The sequence below is a fragment of the Leguminivora glycinivorella genome, chromosome 14 (genome assembly GCF_023078275.1).
Source record: "Leguminivora glycinivorella isolate SPB_JAAS2020 chromosome 14, LegGlyc_1.1, whole genome shotgun sequence".
NCBI classification, from domain to species: Eukaryota; Metazoa; Arthropoda; class Insecta; order Lepidoptera; family Tortricidae; genus Leguminivora; species Leguminivora glycinivorella.
The window spans coordinates 10,524,232-10,545,413 of NC_062984.1; the positions used below are offsets into that span (position 1 = coordinate 10,524,232).

General features: G+C 34.6%; 3 protein-coding genes across 4 annotated transcripts in view; 1 reads left to right on the top strand and 2 right to left on the bottom strand.

Annotated features, from left to right (window-relative positions):
- LOC125233180 (allatostatin-A receptor) overlaps positions 1-21,182 on the bottom strand; it is a 255,394-nt gene that overhangs the window by 173,610 nt on the left and 60,602 nt on the right. The gene's annotated exons all lie outside the window — the stretch shown is intronic.
- Positions 12,043-13,032, bottom strand: LOC125233537. Its single transcript, XM_048139590.1, has 3 exons — positions 12,899-13,032; positions 12,378-12,527; positions 12,043-12,253 (listed from the first exon to the last, which is right to left on the bottom strand). Coding segments are annotated over exons 1-3 (363 nt in total). The 5' UTR covers positions 12,901-13,032.
- Positions 13,027-14,203, top strand: LOC125233184. Of its 2 annotated transcripts, XM_048139075.1 has the most exons (3): positions 13,027-13,167; positions 13,375-13,453; positions 13,772-14,203. In XM_048139075.1, the coding sequence occupies exons 2-3, from the start codon at positions 13,448-13,450 to the stop codon at positions 14,135-14,137; spliced, it is 372 nt and encodes a 123-aa protein (XP_047995032.1). In that variant the 5' UTR covers positions 13,027-13,167; positions 13,375-13,447; the 3' UTR covers positions 14,138-14,203. The 2 variants fall into 2 exon arrangements, with proteins under 2 accessions (XP_047995032.1, XP_047995031.1); XM_048139074.1 differs by lacking the exon at positions 13,027-13,167 and having other exon boundaries at positions 13,330-13,453.

Below are 21,182 nucleotides of genomic sequence, written 5' to 3' on the forward strand. Positions count from 1 at the left end.
CAATTTATCTTGATTTTACTTGAACTTTAATTAAACTGTCGTCTGAGGAAGCTTGATTAAATTAAATTACTTATTATAGAATAAGATGCTCTGGAACTGAAATATAAAGACAAACTCTTAAAGTTTTTACCGACAATGCAATGATTCAATAAAATACGCTTTTCAAATGGAACAATGGAAAGTTCTTACTTATTTTGATTCAATCAGTAATAAAAATATTAGGCAACAAATAACTTAGGCTTTAAATGAAAAGATTAAAACAAAATTAAAATTTTGAAAAACCCCCGACCGCGACATTGTAGACAGATTTTCCTGAAACATGGCTAAGAACACTTCCGACTAACTCAGCTTTCAGACAAAAAAAAACTAAATATAAATCGGTTCATCCGTTCGGGAGCTACGATGCCACAGACAGACACACACACACAGACAGACAGACAGACAAACAGACAAACAGACAGACAGACACGTTAAACTTATAACACCCCGTCGTTTTTGCGTCGGGGGTTAAAAACTGAGAGACAGCATCTTTGATAGAGTGAATTTACATTATCAAAGAAATAAAACAGTAATTATAAATAAATAAATATTATAGGACATTCTTACACAGATTGACTGAGGCCCACGGTAAGCTCAAGAAGGCCTGTGCTGTGGGTACTCAGACAACGATATATACAAGGTGCTCGCGAGGAACCCGCATAACTTGAACCACGCGTTTCTGAGGCAAAAATATTATATGAATTTTAAAATTTTTCGCCAAAAAAAAAATTGTTTTTTTTTTTACTTTTTTGGACGTATTTTCACATAAAAATTTTTTTTTATCCATAAAGTTGGCAATTAAAATGAGTTTTTTCATTTATTTTTCTAAAAACCAAATTATTTGGAGGTTTTTCTTGTCACATTTTGACATCTATCAATGACTACTGTGAGTCTATGCTCCACAATTGCGCACCAGCGCCGTTAAGAAACCTTTTCTACTGAGTAACAATACGGAAATGTTTTTTTTAAATTGGCAATAACTCTGAAACTAGACGAAATCTAGAAAAGTTTATATGACATTTTAGTCTTAAAATGTGACCAAGAATATGCCGTTAAAGTTATATGGGTTCCTCGCGAGCACCTTGTATAATAATACTTATATACATAAGTAGTGTAATATTGGTGCACCTGGATCAAAGAAGATCCAGGTGCCACCAATATTACACATTAGAATACTAATTTTAATCGATCGATCATTCAAATAATTACTCATTTTGTGTCCATTCAAGAAGTCACCTTTTCAAGTAGCGAGGTAGCAGGATGTTAGTAAGTTCTGATTTATCAGATTCAATTCTAAAAGTAACACTCAAACATTCAAATTTGTAACCAAGTCTATACGAACCATTTATCTTTTCTGATTACTCATGCCAATACTCGAAAACCAGTATAATATATGGTGTCCATGTCGGTATATGACATTGATAAATAAGAACTTCATCGATGTCTTCCACATTGTTGTCCATTTTTAATTGATTATTTATTTGCAAATTGGTTCGAGTGACTTTAGGTTTGATATTTATGATGGTACTAAAATTACTTATTACCTATATTATTTTGTTTTATAGATCATCATAATTTTAAAATAATAACACAGGTATTCATGATTATATTTTATTTTGTAAAAAAAACATTATTTTCTATACACCACTTATTCAGGCATGATACATTTTTAAAAGCGCAGACATTAGCATGATATATACAATTTTGAATATCACATTTATTTGAATATTTTTCGCATAAAGTCTTTAAATTTGGGCAGTCAAAATGTTCTAAATTATAAACATTATCACTGTCTGTTATTTCTTTCACCCACTGCACTTTTTCATAACCTTTTGTATAAATGTGTTTATCTTTACAGTAATCAACAATCAAATTCTTATAATTAAAATATGATACATAGCCTTCATTCCATAATATTCCTTTGTATTTTTCCACCCAAGAGACTTGTGAACGTTCTTTCTTTGTTAAGGTATAGAACGGATGGGGAGGGCTGATCAGAAACACAAGAAAACTTTTTTGAGAAATAATCGCCACTTCTTTTGGTATAAATTGATTATTTTCATTTTTAAATCCTTGAACATCCAAAATCACATTCATGATAATTTCCTTACTATATTACTCAAAGGTTTATACTCGACAAGCCGATCGTTTATAATTAAACAATAGGCTGTCGTTTTATCAGGTATGTCTTCTGAGGAGTCGATTTCTATTCGAACGTCAACTGGGCCAGTTTTTAATGAATCGTTCTGCCTTGAGCAGTCTATTACAAATAAAGGAGTTTTTTTTAATGTGTTCAGATTAAGCAGAGGATCGACACAGACCCCATAATACGACTGACGAAAGTTGGCATACATTTCGTATAATATACTAAATTTGTCTTCGCTAAATTTTAAATTAAGAGGATCGTATGGAAAGTACTGTGAATTTAAAAATAATTTGACGTTAGTTATATTGCAGTGATCAAATATAGTAGAATTTTTTAGTTTGTTTAGTTTTCTATCAGTCTGTAATGCTAATATAACATATCTAGGCTTTTCTAACTGGGAAGCGGTTTTTACTGACCATGCATGTTTTGTTGTTTTAGGTAAAAGTGGATATTCATACAAATCCCAATTCCGGAATGCTAGTTGTATAGATCGATCTTTCTCTAAGCACTTTAGTAGTGGCAATCTATTACGGTCAGAAACTCTAACATGTGGTACCCGCCATTGGATTTTATGGATATCAATTTGAACTTGATCATTTTCTTCAAGTACAACACTATTTAAAACTGAATTACTTCTGTTTAGTACAAGTTCGTGCCTACAGTTGACTAAAATCTTATTATAATCTTCCGCGAAGCCAAGCACTTTATTCAGAGGTATTATAATGGAGAAATGACCTTGCTTTAGAATACTCCCGCTTAGATCCCAACCCCACAATGCAGCGTTCTTACTTTCTCCTTCATTCATTGAAATAAGAGATTTCATCGTTGTAGTAATCCCGCAATTTTTATTCCGGTCAATTTCAATCCCATTTAGTTCGTAACTTATATCTTTGAACAAAAATAATATGGGGTTATTTGTAAAATTTACATCTTTTGTTATTTTTTTCCCAGCAGCATCTACTCGCCATACACTTGCATACCCTTCAATGTAAATGGAGCTTGCAGATGGTAATACATACACATCTTGTTGATTTATAGGTATCCTGATTTCGTCATTTTCCTTAAAGCTATGATTGTAGGGATTGTATGAATGGATGGTATAGCTTTCAATTGAATTATCTTGTTGTGGAATATCTGTGATATGCAACATCTTATTATAAGTATTTTATTTTATTTTAAACCCAAGAGAACGAAGAAATAACTTATTGCTCTTAGTAATTCTCTTGCTAGAATTTAATCGACTTGCTCCTTTGAAGACTGGGAGTTGAATATTCGATGGTATTCTTGTAATTCCGCTTTTATTGAAAACATACATAATGTATCACTTGATTTTGTAAGGTAAAATTATGTAAACGTATGCTTAACACCCGATTCTAGACACTGTTCGAGGTTGAATGTGATACGGTAGAAGATATCGTTTATTATAATATTGTTGTATTATGTTTTTGGTCTTATTAAACACATAAGTTTACTTATTTAATAATATTTCTGCCAGAATGAATTCAGAAATTTTAAACATAAATGCCCACAGTTAAATAAATGATTTTTTTGTATATTATCGTAATTATAGCGTATATTAGCTCCCATATATTTTATGAATTCCTTTGGAGGTTTTAAATTTCCGTAACTATCAAAATATTCAATATAATTTTTATTTTTTCCATAGGCTACCCAGTGAGTACCGTTATTTTCAGATGAATCTAAATTAATAACACCACATTCCATCGGTAATGGTTTTGGTGGTAATTCATCTCTCATGAATACACCACGAAAGTAAGGAATACTTTTCGAATGTTTTATTATATCGATATTACTCAATGCTCTATTGGGTAGCCTGCCATCTAGTTTTTTTTATTTGTAACATAAATTCCTAGTCCACCCTTGTAGGGTTTAAGATGCACTCCTTTTCCAATACATTTACCCTCCATTTTCATATTATGTCTCTTTAATTTAGCTAGTTGTCGTTTTGCTGATTTATAATGGTTAATAGCTTTTCTTATTCCCGCAACACCTCCTGCTAAACTTCCTGTAGCCGATAATCCTGCTAAAATTGGAATCAATGGTAGAAATCCGCCAGTTTTAGGTACTGGTATCACTCTGGGTAATTGTATAGGCAAGTCCGATGCTAATTCTTGAGCAGCAGCATACGCTAATTCCATTAGCATGTTCTTACATTTTGGCTTTAGATTACTGATATGTCTTTTAGTGTGTGAAACAAGATTATTAAAAGTTTTCTTTAAGCCAGCTCCAAATTTCTGATTGCTAAGTTTCTTCTTATTTTCGTTTTCAGAATTATTTCTCGTGCGTTTCATTTTTTATGAAATAGATTTAAATGTTGGATATGTCTGTACTGGTCTCTATAGTGTAGAGTTTGAAATACAAATGAGTGTACAAAACAGTGAAAGTAAATTTAAACCCGATTACAAACGATTTGTCTTATCAATCCAACTATTTTCACTCGGTGGAAGGCCGAGCCACTTAACATATACTTTATTTCCTTTACGTTTTAACACTCTTTCAACAAGATAAACTTGAGGATGCAAAGTTTTCTGAATTTCTTGCGCATAGAATGCTCCTAAAATAGGCCTACGCTTGGCGTCTTCTAGATAATATGTAGTGGGGTTAGTATTTCGAACATTAGTTATCTTAAATATTTCTGTTGACCAATTAGGGGTAAATCGTTTCTCGAAACATCCTTTATACTTGCTAACTCTTACAAAATCTCCAATACGAAACCTTTTGCAAACCGGGTTTTTCTTTGTTAGTAAATTCTTAATGTATCTTTGTAATACAACTCCTTTATTACTACAATTGATCGTGATCGGCGCTCTTCCCACCGTCCTATGAAAAGTATGATTATATTCTGAAACTTTCTGGTCAAGAGTTCCATCGACCCATTTATAATTACCCTTCAGACTAAACTCCTTATACAGCTTAGCTTTAAGAGTTCTTATAAGTCTTTCAACTATTGATGCCTTTTTGGTGGAAAATGTAGAGTAATGATTAATATTATATTTTTGAACAACTTTTCTGAAATTACTATTATAAAATTCATTACCCCTGTCTGTTTGTAAATTGATTGGTTTACGTCCTCTTGATAATAATGTTTCAAACATTTTGGATACGGTTTCTTTAGTCTTACGTTTGAGTGGAAATGCCCAAGCGTATTTTGAGAAACAGTCAATAATCACTAATATGTACTTATAACCAGCATTCAGTTTTGAAAAAGTCTGCATATCTATTAAATCTGCTTGCCAGAGGTCATCAATATCTCTTAAAATGACGCTTCTTCGAGGAAAATTCACCCTTGCATTTTTATGAATTTCATTTACGACGTCCGCTTTGCTCATAATGTTTATTAATATTATATTCAAATTCTTTGTTAGAAATATTCTTTTCAACTTTTGTTACTCGATTCATTAAAACCGAAATGTTTTTATCTATATTCATCACCTTTTTCATACAGGCATCGATTTTGTTTATTATTTCTGTATTTATTGTATTAGATAATATATTTTCCTCCTTTATACTTAATACTTTATTAAATTCTGCTTTACAATTATAAATATCATTGTTATTTGTCATGTCTAAGACACGTTTATTTATTCACTGAGCATTAACATAATATTTCAATTTATTTTATTGCTTTACAATACCGGCTTCCTTTAATTCTTCAATAATTGATATAATTTCATTATCATGGTTGGTGTTTCCAGCGTCTTTGGATGCAATCAAAAGTTTAAGCCTTTCAATTAATTCATTTGGATCATCCCAATAAATATAATCTGTGTTACTTTTATAATGTTTTAATGCAGGTAAGTTACCACCTGTTTTAATGTTAGTGTCAAGTAATTGTGAAAAGAGAGGTTTGATAATACTGCAATATTTTATACCTTTGTCTCCTTTTAATTTTCCGTTTGGATCAAAATCTCGTTTATGTGCGTTTGTACGGGTTAACATTTCTTTGTATTCAGTTTTATCTTTTTCAGTAACAAGACTGAGATTGGGTTTGTTTCGCATCAATAGTTCTTTCAACCCTGCGGTTAATTCAAATTTTTTGTTGTCTATAGTAATAACATATTGTTTTTCAGTATCGGAAGTCTTATTTACCAAAGACAAGTATACATCAGAATTACCCATCATCAACTTTTTATTCGTGCTACGAATCCCGAATGGTATATTGATGTCCTCATATAAATCAATCATGTCTTCTTTTTTTAGAGATAGAAGTGTATCATTATTTTGTTCTTGAGAAGTTTTATTACTAACATTAGAGTATTCATAATATTCTGAATGCTGATCAGGAGCAATTATCTCTTTGAAATTTTTGTATCCTATAGAATCATTTAAATTCTGAGATTTGTCACTCGTATCTGTACTTGTAGTCATGTTAATAGCTGGTTTAACAAAAGAACTTTGCATAACGAGGTTTTCTAATGGTTCAGTAATAGGTTTAAAAACTTTTTTTAAATTAATATTATTTTCATGTTCTTCATTATTTATCTTCTTTATTTTGTTTTTTATGTTATCTACTGCTTTGATAAGTTGATCTTTTAAATGTGTATCCATTTCAGCAGTCTTGACACCAACCTTTTAATACGAGCACTCAGTTTCAAGTGAGCCTTCGTCAACATTTAAAACATTAAATAATGGGAAATTTAAAAGTAAATAAATGTATCAAACCCCTGTCTATATCGTCCTTTATCTAGTGTACAATCTTTATTAATTAATAAAAAGCTAAAACAATCATCCCATATAATTGAACAAAGTTCTTTAAATTTTATCCAATCCATATCGGTGTTTACATGTTCATTGTATATATGTTTTAAGTTAGTATCATCTTGTTTAAAAACAATTAAGAGATTCACATTGTCTCTTAACAGTTGCTTCGGAATTTTGGAGTAAGTTTGCGATAAATAAAAACAATCAATTTGTCGATGTCTTCCCATAGCAAAGTAATTCCTAATGTTCACTTGATTTTCACATACAACATCATCGAAAATCATGATTGAATTGGTCATAGCATCATTTGGATGGATAACGTCTTTATTGTCATTAAATATTAAAAAGTTAGCATCTGGAATTTTCTCCATAATTAGTTGGAGGTAGCGATATTTTGGTTGAAAAGCGGTCTTTGAATACAAATAGATATTTTTAAACTTTAGACCATTTTCATGTAATAATAAATTTAATATTACATTAGTTTTACCACAGTTTGAAGGTCCACATATTATACAGCGGATTGTATTAGGTAATAATGTACTATGTCTTGTATTTTTATGCACGTCATTTTCAACGATTATATTATTTACTTCCAGAGTTTGGGTATGCTTAATGAATTTCATTGTTATTATGAAAAAAATATGATATCTCAACGCTTTTTATAGGATATGTCTTAACATAAATAAAACAATTGATTAACAGAGTAAATAAATTTATTAAATTTCTGGAGATTATTACAGATAGGTACAAAAAAAAACAAACAAAAACAAATTTTAGTATCACATTATTATATAATTTAAAATATAGTCTTACAGTGCCCCCATGGTAATGTTTGTATATTGTCAGGCAATATCTGCCTTTTATCATCGTTGCAGTTTAAAACTACTTTATCAACTTGCTGTGAATATAAAACATGTTTGATTGATCGAATCATATTCATATTATGGGTATACACTTTTTTTGTTTGCAAAACTTTGTCAAAATGTTTAATTCTTAATTTATTCGTTATAGGTTTTGTGACACCTTTTGCTTTCGTTATTGTCTTCTTTACATTTTTTAAACAGTACAGTTTTGCTCTTAATCCAATAAATTCAGTAATTACCGTACCACCAAATTCATCTTTAAATAAACCAGGTACTTTAGCATTTAGTTTAGGTATACCATAAGGGTTATTGTGGTCATAATTACTAGTATCATATTTTGATATGTTTTTATTTAGATCATTGTAAAAGTCATCAGTAATAATGTTATAAAGAAGGCTATCAGTATCAGTATAACAGAGTTTCACGTTTTCTTTGTACGTTTTTTTAATGAAATTATAATGAAATTGATATAAATGTGTTTTTGCCAATTCTAAAACTGTAAATCCAATATAAATCGGGCGGTCTAAACAAATTTTTCAGGACTTAATTGAACAGCCACAAAGTTTTCATTAAATATGGATACATTCTTTACATTAGGTTTTAATAATATTTTTTCTGCACCTAAGTGTTTGTTTGTTTTATTGTCATTGTCTTTCCATTTTATTGCTAATTGAACATGTAAATGTTTTCGCTTATTTTCAATTGTTTTTCCAAATATAGCATTATTTAATAGTTTAAAAAAGTCTTTTTCAAATGAAGTAGAAGCTTCTTGTCGTAATCGAGTATTTAGATCAATATATTTTTGTAAGAAGTTAGACTGTCTAAAACGTAGAATGCGATGTATTTTCTGTAACACTAACCCGTTCTTTAAACATTCCTTCAAATGTACGAAATGAATGATATAGTTGTATTTGTCATATAAATTTGCAATTAACTTTTCTGACTTCCCACCTGGGGGAACAAACCTTTCAGGTGCAAAAGGCAAATCGGCATGCAGATCGTGTAAATGATCAGGATAACTCATGTCAACTTCTAAAATGTATCCATGTTCACCGTTTTCTGGTATAGTCAGTATGTCAAAATTTCTAACCCGATCTAAAGTTAAAAACTCAAAGTCTGATACAGGTAATTTTTGTCTCATAGCATAACCATAGAGATTGTTACAATCCAGATACATCAAATATGAGGTGGGTCTAGAAGTATCAAAATCAGGGGTGTATTTATTGTTTGCTTTTGAATTCCGAAGAGAACACTGGGCTAATCCACCACGTATCCCTCTTTCTATCATCTGATATACTTCTAAGTCGTGTATTAACTGTAATTTTACGTCTGTAAACAAAAGCATAGCATCCCAACTTAAATTAGGTGCAGATACATAATAGGCTGGGTCTAGATTATAATGCTTCAAACTTGTATTTCTAAAATGTTCAAACACATCGCTTAACAACAAGACGTCACATTTTAAGTATAAATCAGTATATTCCCTAAAGTCATTATATTAAAAGCTGACCACACAGTTTCGGCATGATTATAATCAATATCTGAGATGTGTTTAGATTTTAGAGTATTATAAAACATTTCTTTTGTCGGTAGTTTATTGTCTTCATATTTCAACCAGGAATCAATGTAATCATAGGGATAAACACCTTTACGTGTTAATAACTGAAAGTGGTGGGTATCAGTAAATTCTTTAGACAAGTTAACAAAATCCTCTTTATTCAAACTTTTGGTTAACTCAAATAAACTGGAACTAAGAAATTGAAAAGAATCGATAAACTTTATTTCAATTGGTTTGGCGCTCGATTTGTTAGTAGAATATATAGTTTTTGTTATGCTTGAATATTTTTCCTTGGACTGTGGCATTATTTTGATAGACCCGGGGTACTTTGCAAGTTCTTCTATAAATAAATGACTATCATACCCCGTCAAATTATGTAAGACAACTGGTATAAAGGAACAGATTCTGTATTTCAAATTGCAAAGTGAATGAGCTGCACCTCTGTACTCTGATGTAATGTGATCGTGATCACGGACTTTGTCACCAAATAAAAACTGCTTACAAATATGACAGTGTGTAGCATTCTCATAATTACACTTTTCTTTATATGTTAATGGATTCATAGGATTATTTTTAATTAGTATGTTGTGAATTTCATGAATATCGTTTATTAACCATTCAACAAAAACTTTTACACAATCTTCACCTCTGTAAGAAACATATTTATTCAAACTTGCATCGTGCGAGCAGCATATGTAATAACCGAAACATGTCGGGACATGCTTTTTTAGGTTTTGCGTATTTTTACTACTGTCTGAATTACAATTAATTAACATACTTTCAAAATCAGCGTATATAATAAAATTGATTTTTTGTTTACGTTCGAAGTTCTTAAATTGAATGACAGTATTTTCATTAGGTAAAACTGTTACAATTTCGGAACAATGGTGTGTTTTAAATTTATTATCGCTTTTAAAAAATTGCAAACATGAGTCACAGAAATGCATGTGGCCTCTATGTAAAGTTACTTGTCTTCTAACTAATCGTACCAGGTCTTTAATTAAACAGTAATGTCCTTTACCAACGACTTCAATATATAATAGATTAAAATGATTATTTTTCTTTGATTTGGATCTATATAGAGGACCTGTTACTGCATACTTATTATCCAATCCATATATACAAATGCTTATATCAGGGTTATTTTTTTCAAATAACTGTATATCGCTGACTGATAATGGGAATGACATTCCATCGATATTTAAAACATCTGAATAGTGCGGGTATGATTTAGTTCGACACACATTATTCTTTGCAGGATATAGACCAGCCAGTATACTCCATAAAAAGCAACAATTATCGTTGTTTTGAATATTAATGCAGCTTTTAGTATTTTTGACACTTGGGGGTAAAGGTATGTAAGTACCTCCTCGCATCGGACAATACTTGTTTACGTTAACTTCTAAATGACTTATTGCGACAAAAGACCAGCCTGATTCACGGTGCTCAAATTCTATAACTTTATTTTTTAAATGTTCAATCGTATTTTCAAACAGTTCATTGATATTTGTGTTTTCATAAATAACATCATATTTTGTATTGAATGACTTTAACTGTTGTTTGCCTGAATGAGGTAATGTAAAGTAAACGAAAAGCTCATAGTTTATTTTGATACTTTTATGTTCCCGTAATGACATTTCTACAACTTTCATAATGTTACTTTTGATATCACACAAAAACGTCTCAGGAGTTACGTATTCATTTTGTGTTGCATTCAGACGATAGGTGACTATTCTGTTTTTAAAGGCTGTTGCTATAATTTCAATATTATTCAAATCAGTTTTCAATATGCAATTCGATTTATGTAAATTAGTTCTCAAATGGGCATTGTATTCATTCTTAGGCAATTTAATTTGACATTTGTCACATTTCATTAAAATAGTTCTGGATAACGGACGGTTACGTGATCCCACTGTAAACAAAATAACACACTTTATAGATATCATTTTATTCCAAATTAGTACTACAATAGATATACATTTATAATTAATTAAAGTATGTATTATATAATACTTATATTCCATTTCATAACATAGGTAATGTAATTCAAAATGAATATGGGTAAAAAACATTATTAATAGATGTCAACAAATAAATGAGGGCTCACATCTGTGCTATTACTTTTACGTTGTGTTCAGGATAGTTGGATCCACGCATAGTTCAATCTATGCAATTGGTCCCATATTTTACAAAAAGGAATAATTCTATGTACGAAAAAGAAATAAATTCACTCTAACACGTTTGAACATTTAGTTAAAATTATTCACAGAACGTAAAAGGAATACCACAAATATCAGCTCGTTATTTATTAGTCATTTATTTATAATCCTCGTATTTTATTACAGATGCACTAATAAGTGTGGTAATAAGAGATATATACGAGGGCTTAAATTGATCAATAATAATTGCTAACAAATGACGGCGCACATGTTCGGTATTCCTTTCGCGTTGCGTGAATAAAATTAGCCAAGTGTCTCCAAGCTTCAGTATTATCATCGGTTCGGTTTTTAATATTTACTACAGCATGACGCCATCGATTTACTGGTGTCACCTTTTCAATATCATCGCATTTATACACTTTGACCTCAACAAAGTGGGTGCCCTTTTTATCAGGATTTGTCTGACGAGCAAAACCGTTCGCAAGTCGTCGTGAAATGTACGATAATAATTTACCCTCCCCTGCAGGTTGGTTCGCTTCTAATCCCTCGTCATCGCTATCGGCACCGAATAGTTCCGCTGCAGTGCCGTGCCGCGGCTTCACAGGAGCTATTCTGACCCTCTTGCTCGAGCTTGCTGACGATGTCGATGGCTTGGATTTTTCTTTTTTCGACCGCGTCAGCCTTCGGTGGTAGCGGTGGCGGTGCTGGCAAATCTTCCTCAGTGGAGGATGAGAGATACGAATCGGTATGGGACGAACGTTTTGACCTGGAAATAAAAATAAGTTACTATTAAAATATTATTAATTTATAATCTGCGTTAGAATACTACGTAAAGGCTATTTTATGGTTTTGAGAACACACAACTATCTAATATTTATGTATACACCTACCTCTTGCTCGAGCTCGTCGATGTTGGCGGCTTGGATTTTTTCTTTTTGTCGATCACGTCAACCTTCGGCGGTGGCGGCGGCGGTGCCGACGAATCTTCCTCCGTGGAGGATGAGAGATATAAATCTTCAGCGTGGGACGAGGGTTTTGACCTGGAAATAAAATAAATAATGTGCTATTAAAATAATTCATTTATAATTATAATTCTCCATTACTCTAACGTTGTTTTATTTGAATAATGATTAATTATTTTTACGAGTTTGTTACTTTGCGAATATAAATAAATAAATAATATAGGATATTCTTACTAAGTCCTACAGTAAGTTTGCGTTGCGAGGTACTCGCATAATAACACATAGAAAACAACCATGACTCGGGAACAAATATATGTGTTCATCACACAAACCCTTACTGAGATTCGACCCAGAAGCCCCTGGCTTAGTAGCTAGTCACTAACCAGTAGGTCAGATAAGTCGTCAAAATTATATAAGCAACATTACAATATACATTTATTCACACTTACATTGTATGATGATGATGTCCTTGTAGCTTCAGTAGAGAGAACAGTGGGTTTTCCTTGCTTCCTGTGTAGCGGAATGAATCAAGAGGATCGATCTGAGGAGCTTAAGTAGTGAAAATTCACGTGGAGCTAACGCAATACCTATATGAAATTTGTCAACGTGATTGAAAAACGCAACTCAGCACTTAGTCGGTGGAAACAATCATCGATTGCAAATCCCACAACGCAGCAAAATCAGATCACCGTGTATAATATAAAACAAATACGTGAAGGTACTTACCATATATTTTTTTTATTCATTAAATTCATTTTATGGTTTTAATCTTAGAAAAACAGACAATGTCGCGATCGGAGCTAGTATATTTTATTTGCTTTAGTGCATTATTGCTAACATCGTAAATCCAATCGTATCTCAATACAATGTGATGTCATTTTTTTTAAACGTTTGATTTTGAACTCTAATAACACAATAATTTCAGATATAAACCCCCGAAAATAAGTGAAAATATTATTTACTCTTATATATTCAACGCGATTAGTTCTACGGAAAATATGTCGGTAAGTATTTTTTTTAGAGTGAGTGTTTGTATTATTATTATAAAATAATTTCAAATTATAATGGTTACATTACTCATACGTAATTGATATAAAATAATAATTAAGTAAATACAATTTTTAATGTATGTGTCTGCTTAGCGCTAAGTCCACCTGTAGTCACCTACTTCGTTAATTTCATCGGATTTCTCTGTAACTTATGTTTTTTTTTGTGTGCAATAAAATATTTTATTATTAATGTAACTTATTTCAAGTTTTCATTTAATTAAAAGTTAATACTCGTAGTTAACATTAAACTAATAACTTAATTATTAATTACAGGATACATCAGAACACCTATTCAACTTCGTTCCTTTGGCATCATCCCAAACTCAAAGTCAGAGTGAACGGGAGTCAGGGGTGAGACGTCTGTCCTTGGGGGTCAAGAGGAAGGCAACACCCGTTTACTCGTTTATCAAAAAACCACATCGGAATGGAGGTACAAAAGTCATCAAAATAGAAATTTACGACAGTAACAAATTGAATGAGAACTTTGAACATATATGTAAATGTAATGCCGAGCTGTGTGCCCAATATGTAGTGAAAAATACGTTATTAGACCAAGTTTACGAATTAACGCGTAGAGTAATTGACAAGATAGACGAAGGTTTGTCCTCAGATACGCCACATGGGTACACCATCGAATAAGGGTACAATTTAATGTGATTGTGTAATATGAACATAGTTCTTAAGTTAATAAACATTATAAAAGTACACGTAATTTCATTTAACTATATCCAACTTTTACCTCAATGTTAATTACCTAGAGTAGGTACATAAAACTATAAAATAATATCTTATTAAGAGAACAGTACCTAACTCATCAGTACGAAATCAAAATCATTACTCATATCGGGTAGACATTTCTATTTAGAGATTTCAGATTACATACCTCAATGTATACAAAAACTCGATTATAGTTATACCGTGTTAATTACCTACTAATATTCTAAATATCCCCCTCTTAAATACATGACTTCCTTAATTGATGTAAAATTAGCACATATTTGAATAGGTAGGTAAAACGAGTCAACTAGATGTACCTAGTACAAGCATTCTCCTATCTCGCTAGTTCCATTGAATACATGACTTCTTGAATGGAGACGAAATTAATATTTGAATGATGATTTCTTGGATTGCTTTGAAAAGTATTCGAACGTCTAATATTTATTGCAGTTACATTTACGTAATCTACAAGTATTCTGCTACCTCACTTCTTGAATATGAGACTTCTTAAGTGAACGAAAAATTTTTTAATGATCGATCGATTCGAATTAGTACCTATTATAATATATGTAATATTGGTGGTAGCTAGATGTACCTACTAGCATTATAATACCTCACTACTTGAATACGTGACATCTTGAATGGATGCAAAATGAGTATTTGAATGATCGATCGATTCAAATTAGTATTCTAATGTGTAATATTGGTGGCACCTGGATCTTCTTTGATCCAGGTGCACCAATATTACACTACTTACATAGAAAACATCCATGACTCAGGAACAAATATCTGTGCTCATCACACAAATAAATGCCCTTACCGGGATTCGAACCCGGGACCGCGGCGTAGCAGGCAGGGTCACTACCAACTGCGCCAGACCGGTCGTCAAAATAATTATGAATCACAAAATAGAATACATAATTATAATCCGGAGAAACTTTTAGCGAACAACGATGTTAGTGGTCCGCGCGAACATAAAATGTGTTTGTAATAATTTAATTCACGATTAAAATGTTGTGGAACGTAAATACCTCCCTCGTTAATTTTGTGAACAGGGACCTAGCCAACATTACAGTCGTTTACGCTTCGTCTTCGTAAGCCTGTGGTTAAAATAAATAAATATTGTTGATTAGAATTATAATGTTTCATTGATAATTCTGTTTTATATAGAACCGGGCAACATTTTTATTCCCATGTGTTCCACGCCTTAAGTTATCAGTTTCGTTACAGCAATTATCAGTTTCGTTTTTTCTCAGTTTAGTTACTAAATCCAAAAGGTATATATTTTCTGCAATTCACCCTAAGGTGTCCCCCAATATTTATTTATTTAAATTGTGGCGTAGGCGAAAGATTGGCAATTTGTAGTAGTAATAGTAATAGTAAAGCACTTTATTGTACCAGAAAATAATACAACACACAAAAAAAGAGCTTATCACTAGTACAAAGGCGAACTCATCCCTTTAAGGGATCTCTTCCAGTTAACTTTTGAGCAATTTAAGGAGAATTGGAGATGGTAGGCATAGTACAAACGGCACTATTCACTGCAATGTCACAATTTCGTTTTCTTTCAACCCCAAACATGAGTACCTAGTTGCATATGTTCTGCCTACCCCTTTATGGTGTACAGGCCTGATTAAATTGTATTATCGCTCTCCTGTAGTAACGCGACAGAGACAGAACGCGTTTCGATCGCCCCTTAGCGTCAACGATTGGCACTTCGGCTAGGCCGGCAACTGTCTGTTTAAAGGAGATTAGAGTTCCCCTCTTATTCCTGAATACTGAACTTCCACCTCGAATTTTGAAGCTTTAAATAGTATTTTATACAATCGTGATATAATACAAAGCTTTTCAGTCGAGTACCATGTTTAGGCCACGAAGCTTGTACGGTACGAGAGTGAAAAGCTTAATTATATCACTATTGTATACAATACTTTTTCTACGAGTCATCATCTTCATCATCAATGGACGGAAATATTCATGCAAGTTAAAATTAATGTTAATAGAGTCGTTCACCGTTGTATCAACATCGAATTACCTAGCAACCAATTGTTTGTAATAACCGTCTCTGATTGGCCGATAACGCGACAGATAAAAAAACATATTTTTCTACTTGTCGACTGTAATATGTCAATTAGGCCACCACAGACTACCTAAACTATAAGTGCTAACTTTTCAGTGTTGGATACTCTATGGCAGTTCCGACTCAATTATAATAAGCTCATTATAGTTGACTTTAGTTAACTGTAATAATTTCAAAAATAGAACTTCATACTATTTCTATACTAATTTGCGATACCTGGCAAATTTTCCTGCATCTGAAACACATTTTTATTTGATAGCGTTAATGTCACGGAAAATGTATGTTGATTTTAGCGACTTCATCGCACTACGTACATTGCGATACAGTGAGGAAACGTCGCCACCATCCTTGGTACATAATAATACCTCATAATAATACATAGTAATATCTCAAGGGCATATTTTAGATATTACCTAGCTTTTAAGTTAATTTTTTTTTAGATGGAAAAAATCTCTTTATTTACATGATCATATTTACAAAATTATATAAGAAATTAAGACTAAACTTAAAAGCTAGCTAATGTCTAAAATAGGCCCTTGAGGCATTGTACCAAGGATACTGGCGACATTTCCTCGCTGTATCGCAATGCTGATACGTTGTGCGAGGAAGTCGCCAGTTCTTCGGTTACTAGTTACCTCAACCAGACGCTTCGCGATTTCTGTGAACAACTTGTTCGCACTGGGACCCCATGGACCTAGAGTTTCTGCGCCGAAAGGTACAAAAAGGTATTCTTTGCCAAGACTTTTGTATTTATTACGTTTCAAAATTTCGGCACTTTCTGCCGCTGCGCCCGCTTTTATCTTGATCCGTTGGAGCTGAGACGGTGCTGTGTTTGCGTGGGCGACGGTCGCGCGACCGTCGCCGTCGCGTCTCATACTTCCATATCGATAAGGTTTGATTTCGTATGCGTCGCATCGCCGTCGCGCGACCATCGCGCGACCGTCGCCCACGCAAGCCACGGCGTTAGTTTCTTATATAATTATGTAAATATGTTCATGTAAATAAATAATTTTATGTTGATTTTAGTAAATAAACGTTTGGGGTTGTTGCAAGATGTTCATGTCTATCTAAATATATAAAAGAAGAAGCTGACTGACTGACTGACTGACTGACTGACTGACTGACTGACTGACATATCAACGCACAGCCGAAACCGCTGGTCCTAGAGATTTCAAATTTGGCACGTAGGTTCCTTATGTAGTGTAGAGGAGCACTAAGAAATGATTTTCCAAAATTCACCTCCTAAGGGGGTCAAATGGGGGTTCAAAGTTTGTGTGGGGAAACAAGATTAGTTTGACTATTTTATTCGAAACTTCACAGGAAGATTCCTTAAGACATATGACTGAATACGTGTTTCAGGTTTTTTGAAAATTTAACCCCTAAAAGGGTGAAAAGGGGGTGATAAAGTCAAAAAATCAATATGGGTATCGTTTTTATGATTTATCGGGTCGCTGATCACGATAAATACAACGTTTTTAAAATCTAACGAGGCGGAAGTGAAATACCTTCTCCCCTGTTGTGGTGCAATGGGGTTTAAATATCAAAAATATATATAAAAGAAGATATTGACTGACTGACTGACATATCAACGCACAGCCGAAACCGCTGGTCCTAGAGATTTCAAATTTGGCACGTAGGTTCCTTATGTAGTGTAGAGGAGCACTAAGAAAGGATTTTCCAAAATTCACCTCCTAAGGGGGTCAAATGGGCGTTCAAAGTTTGTATGGGGAAACAAGATTAGTTTGACTATTTTATTCGAAACTTCACAGGAAGATTCCTTAAGACATATGACTGAATACGTGTTTCAGGTTTTTTGAAAATTTAACCCCTAAAAGGGTGAAAAGGGGGTGATAAAGTCAAAAAATCAATATGGGTATCGTTTTTATGGTTTATCGGGTCGCTGATCAGGATAAATACAACGTTTTTAAAATCTAACGAGGCGGAAGTGAAATACCTTCTCCCCTGTTGTGGTGCAATGGGGTTTAAATATCAAAAATATATATAAAAGAAGATATTGACTGACTGACTGACATATCAACGCACATCCGAAACCGCTGGTCCTAGAGATGTCAAATTTGGCACGTAGGTTCCTTATATAGTGTAGAGGAGCACTAAGAAAGGATTTTTTTTAAATTCGCCTGCTAAAGGGCTCAAATGGGGGTTCAAAGTTTGTATGGGGAAACAAGATTAGTTTGACTATTTTATACTAAACTTCACAGGAGGATTCCTAGGAGGATTCATAAGAGGAGCACTAAGAAAGGATTTTTCAAAGTTCACCTCTTAGCATGATAATTTGACAGGGACAGGGACAGGGACAGGGACAACTTCACAGGAGGATTCCTAAAGACATATGACTAAATACATGTTTCAGGTTTTTTGAAAATTTGACCCCTAAAGGAGGTAAAGTCAAAAACACAATATGGGTATCGTTTTTATGGTTTATCGGGTCGCTGATCACGATAAATACAACGATTTTAAAATCTAATGAGGTGGAAAAGATATTTTCTCCCCTGTTGTTGTGCAATGGGATTAAAATATCCAAAATAGCCATAAGTGTAGGTTTAGTTTTTATCTATACTTCTGGTTCAAGATTTCAAATTGACACGGAAGTTACTTATAGGAAGGATTTTTCAAAGTTCACCTCCTAGCATGATAATTTGACAGGGGCAAGGACAGGGACAGGGACAGGGACGGGGACGGGGACGGGATAGGGTTAGGGATAGGGATAGGGATAGGGATAGGGATGGGGATGGGGATGGGGATGGGGATGGGGATGGGGATGGGGATGGGGATGGGGATGGGGATGGGGATGGGGATGGGGATGGGGATGGGGATGGGGATGGGGATGGGGATGGGGATGGGGATGGGGATGGGGATGGGGATGGGGATGGGGATGGGGATGGGGATGGGGATGGGGATGGGGATGGGGATGGGGATGGGGATGGGGATGGGGATGGGGATGGGGATGGGGATGGGGATGGGGATGGGGATGGGGATGGGGATGGGGATGGGGATGGGGATGGGGATGGGGATGGGGATGGGGATGGGGATGGGATGGGGATGGGGATGGGGATGGGGATGGGGATGGGGATGGGGATGGGGATGGGGATGGGGATGGGGATGGGGATGGGGATGGGGATGGGGATGGGGATGGGGATGGGGATGGGGATGGGGATGGGGATGGGGATGGGGATGGGGATGGGGATGGGGATGGGGATGGGGATGGGGATGGGGATGGGGATGGGGATGGGGATCGGGATCGGGATCGGGATCGGGATCGGGATCGGGATCGGGATCGGGATCGGGATCGGGATCGGGATCGGGATCGGGATCGGGATCGGGATAGGGATAGGGATAGGGATACGGATACGGATAGGGATACGGATACGGATACGGATACGGATACGGATACGGATAAGGATACGGATACGGATACGGATACCGATACCGATACCGATACCGATACCGATACGGATACGGATACGGATAGGGATAGGGATAGGGATAGGGATAGGGATATGGATAGGGATAGGAATTGGGATAAAAATAGGGGACGGGGACGGGGATAGGGATAGGGGAGGGACAGGGACGGGACGGGGATGGGTACGGGGACAAGGATACAGATAGGGACGGGGATAAGAATAGGGATTGGGGTCGGAAATTATTCCGGTCGGTAATCGCTATCTAGGCAGTGTAAAATGCAGGTGGCTCAGCTGGAAGGGATTAGTAAGTAGGCATCGGCGAGTATCCTGCATCCCTGATAACTATTATATACAATGTGCTGTAAGAAGATCGTTGTTTGCTTGCCTTTTATATGTTTACATTTGCAGTAAGTATAAGTAAAATGGAAAAAATTGTAAGCGATAATGCAAGGAAGTACTTTTTACCCTACCGACCATAGCGTTGAGATACTGGCTATGTGGGTTGTATGAAGTTTCCCCAGTATAAATATTTATATAGGTAAAATACATACATATTCGTACCTACTACCTACGCTGTGGTCGCTGTGTAATAATTCTACAATCATTGCAAGAATTTCTTTTAAAACAATAGTAAATGTCTTAAACCAGAGTAATATGTGTAAGGTACAGTCAGCCAAAAAGCAGTGTAAGGTTCTTGGCTGACCGTACAGCAAATAGATCAGTTACAATGGCCCCCCAGTCGAGAATTGCCCCGCTTTACCTTAATCGAAATAATCGCGGACAGATGTACCTACAAAGAAACCTACGGATCCAAATGAAAATCTTATTTTTTTGTAAACGTTTCAATAAGAATACTTTTATTACGCGGGCGAAGCCGCGGGTAAAAGCTAGTTCTCGATAAATACAATGAAGGTTACATCGGTGCGTTTCGACTTTCGATCGATATAACTTTCTTGATATATTTTTAGTCGTTATATCAGTCTTCCGTGACATCGGCCACTGGCCAGTGCACTTTGATGTTATTTTAAACATTAATCGACGATGCCCACTGCTGAAAAATCTTGATGCCAAAAAAAGTAAATTGTTGTTAAAGCGAAGCAAGGCAAAATTGTTTAATAACTGTGTAATCTTATTGGAAGCGCCTAGCGGTGGTGGCCTAGGGGTAAGAGAGTGCGACTTTCAATCCGGTGGTCGCGGGTTAGAAACCTGGCGTAATCCCCAATGAGTTTTTTGTAACTCATGTGCGAAATGTCGTTTGATATTTGAGAGTCGCTTTTCGGTGAACGAAAACATCGTGAGAAAACCGAACTAATTCCAATAAGGCCTTAGTTACCCTTCGGGTTTGAAGGTCAGGTGACAGTCGCTTTCGTAAAACTAAAGTCAAAGCGGACCCCAGGTTTCCAAGAGCCGTGGCGAATGCCGGGATAACGCAAGGTGAATGAGATGACCCACTGCTGACAATCAT

Bases quoted from the DNA above. Each gene is read 5' to 3' on its own strand.
- LOC125233537 (XM_048139590.1), bottom strand. The intron at 12,254-12,377 runs GTAGGTGTATAC...TTTTATTTCCAG, and splicing joins TCGACGAGCTCGAGCAAGAG to GTCAAAACGTTCGTCCCATA.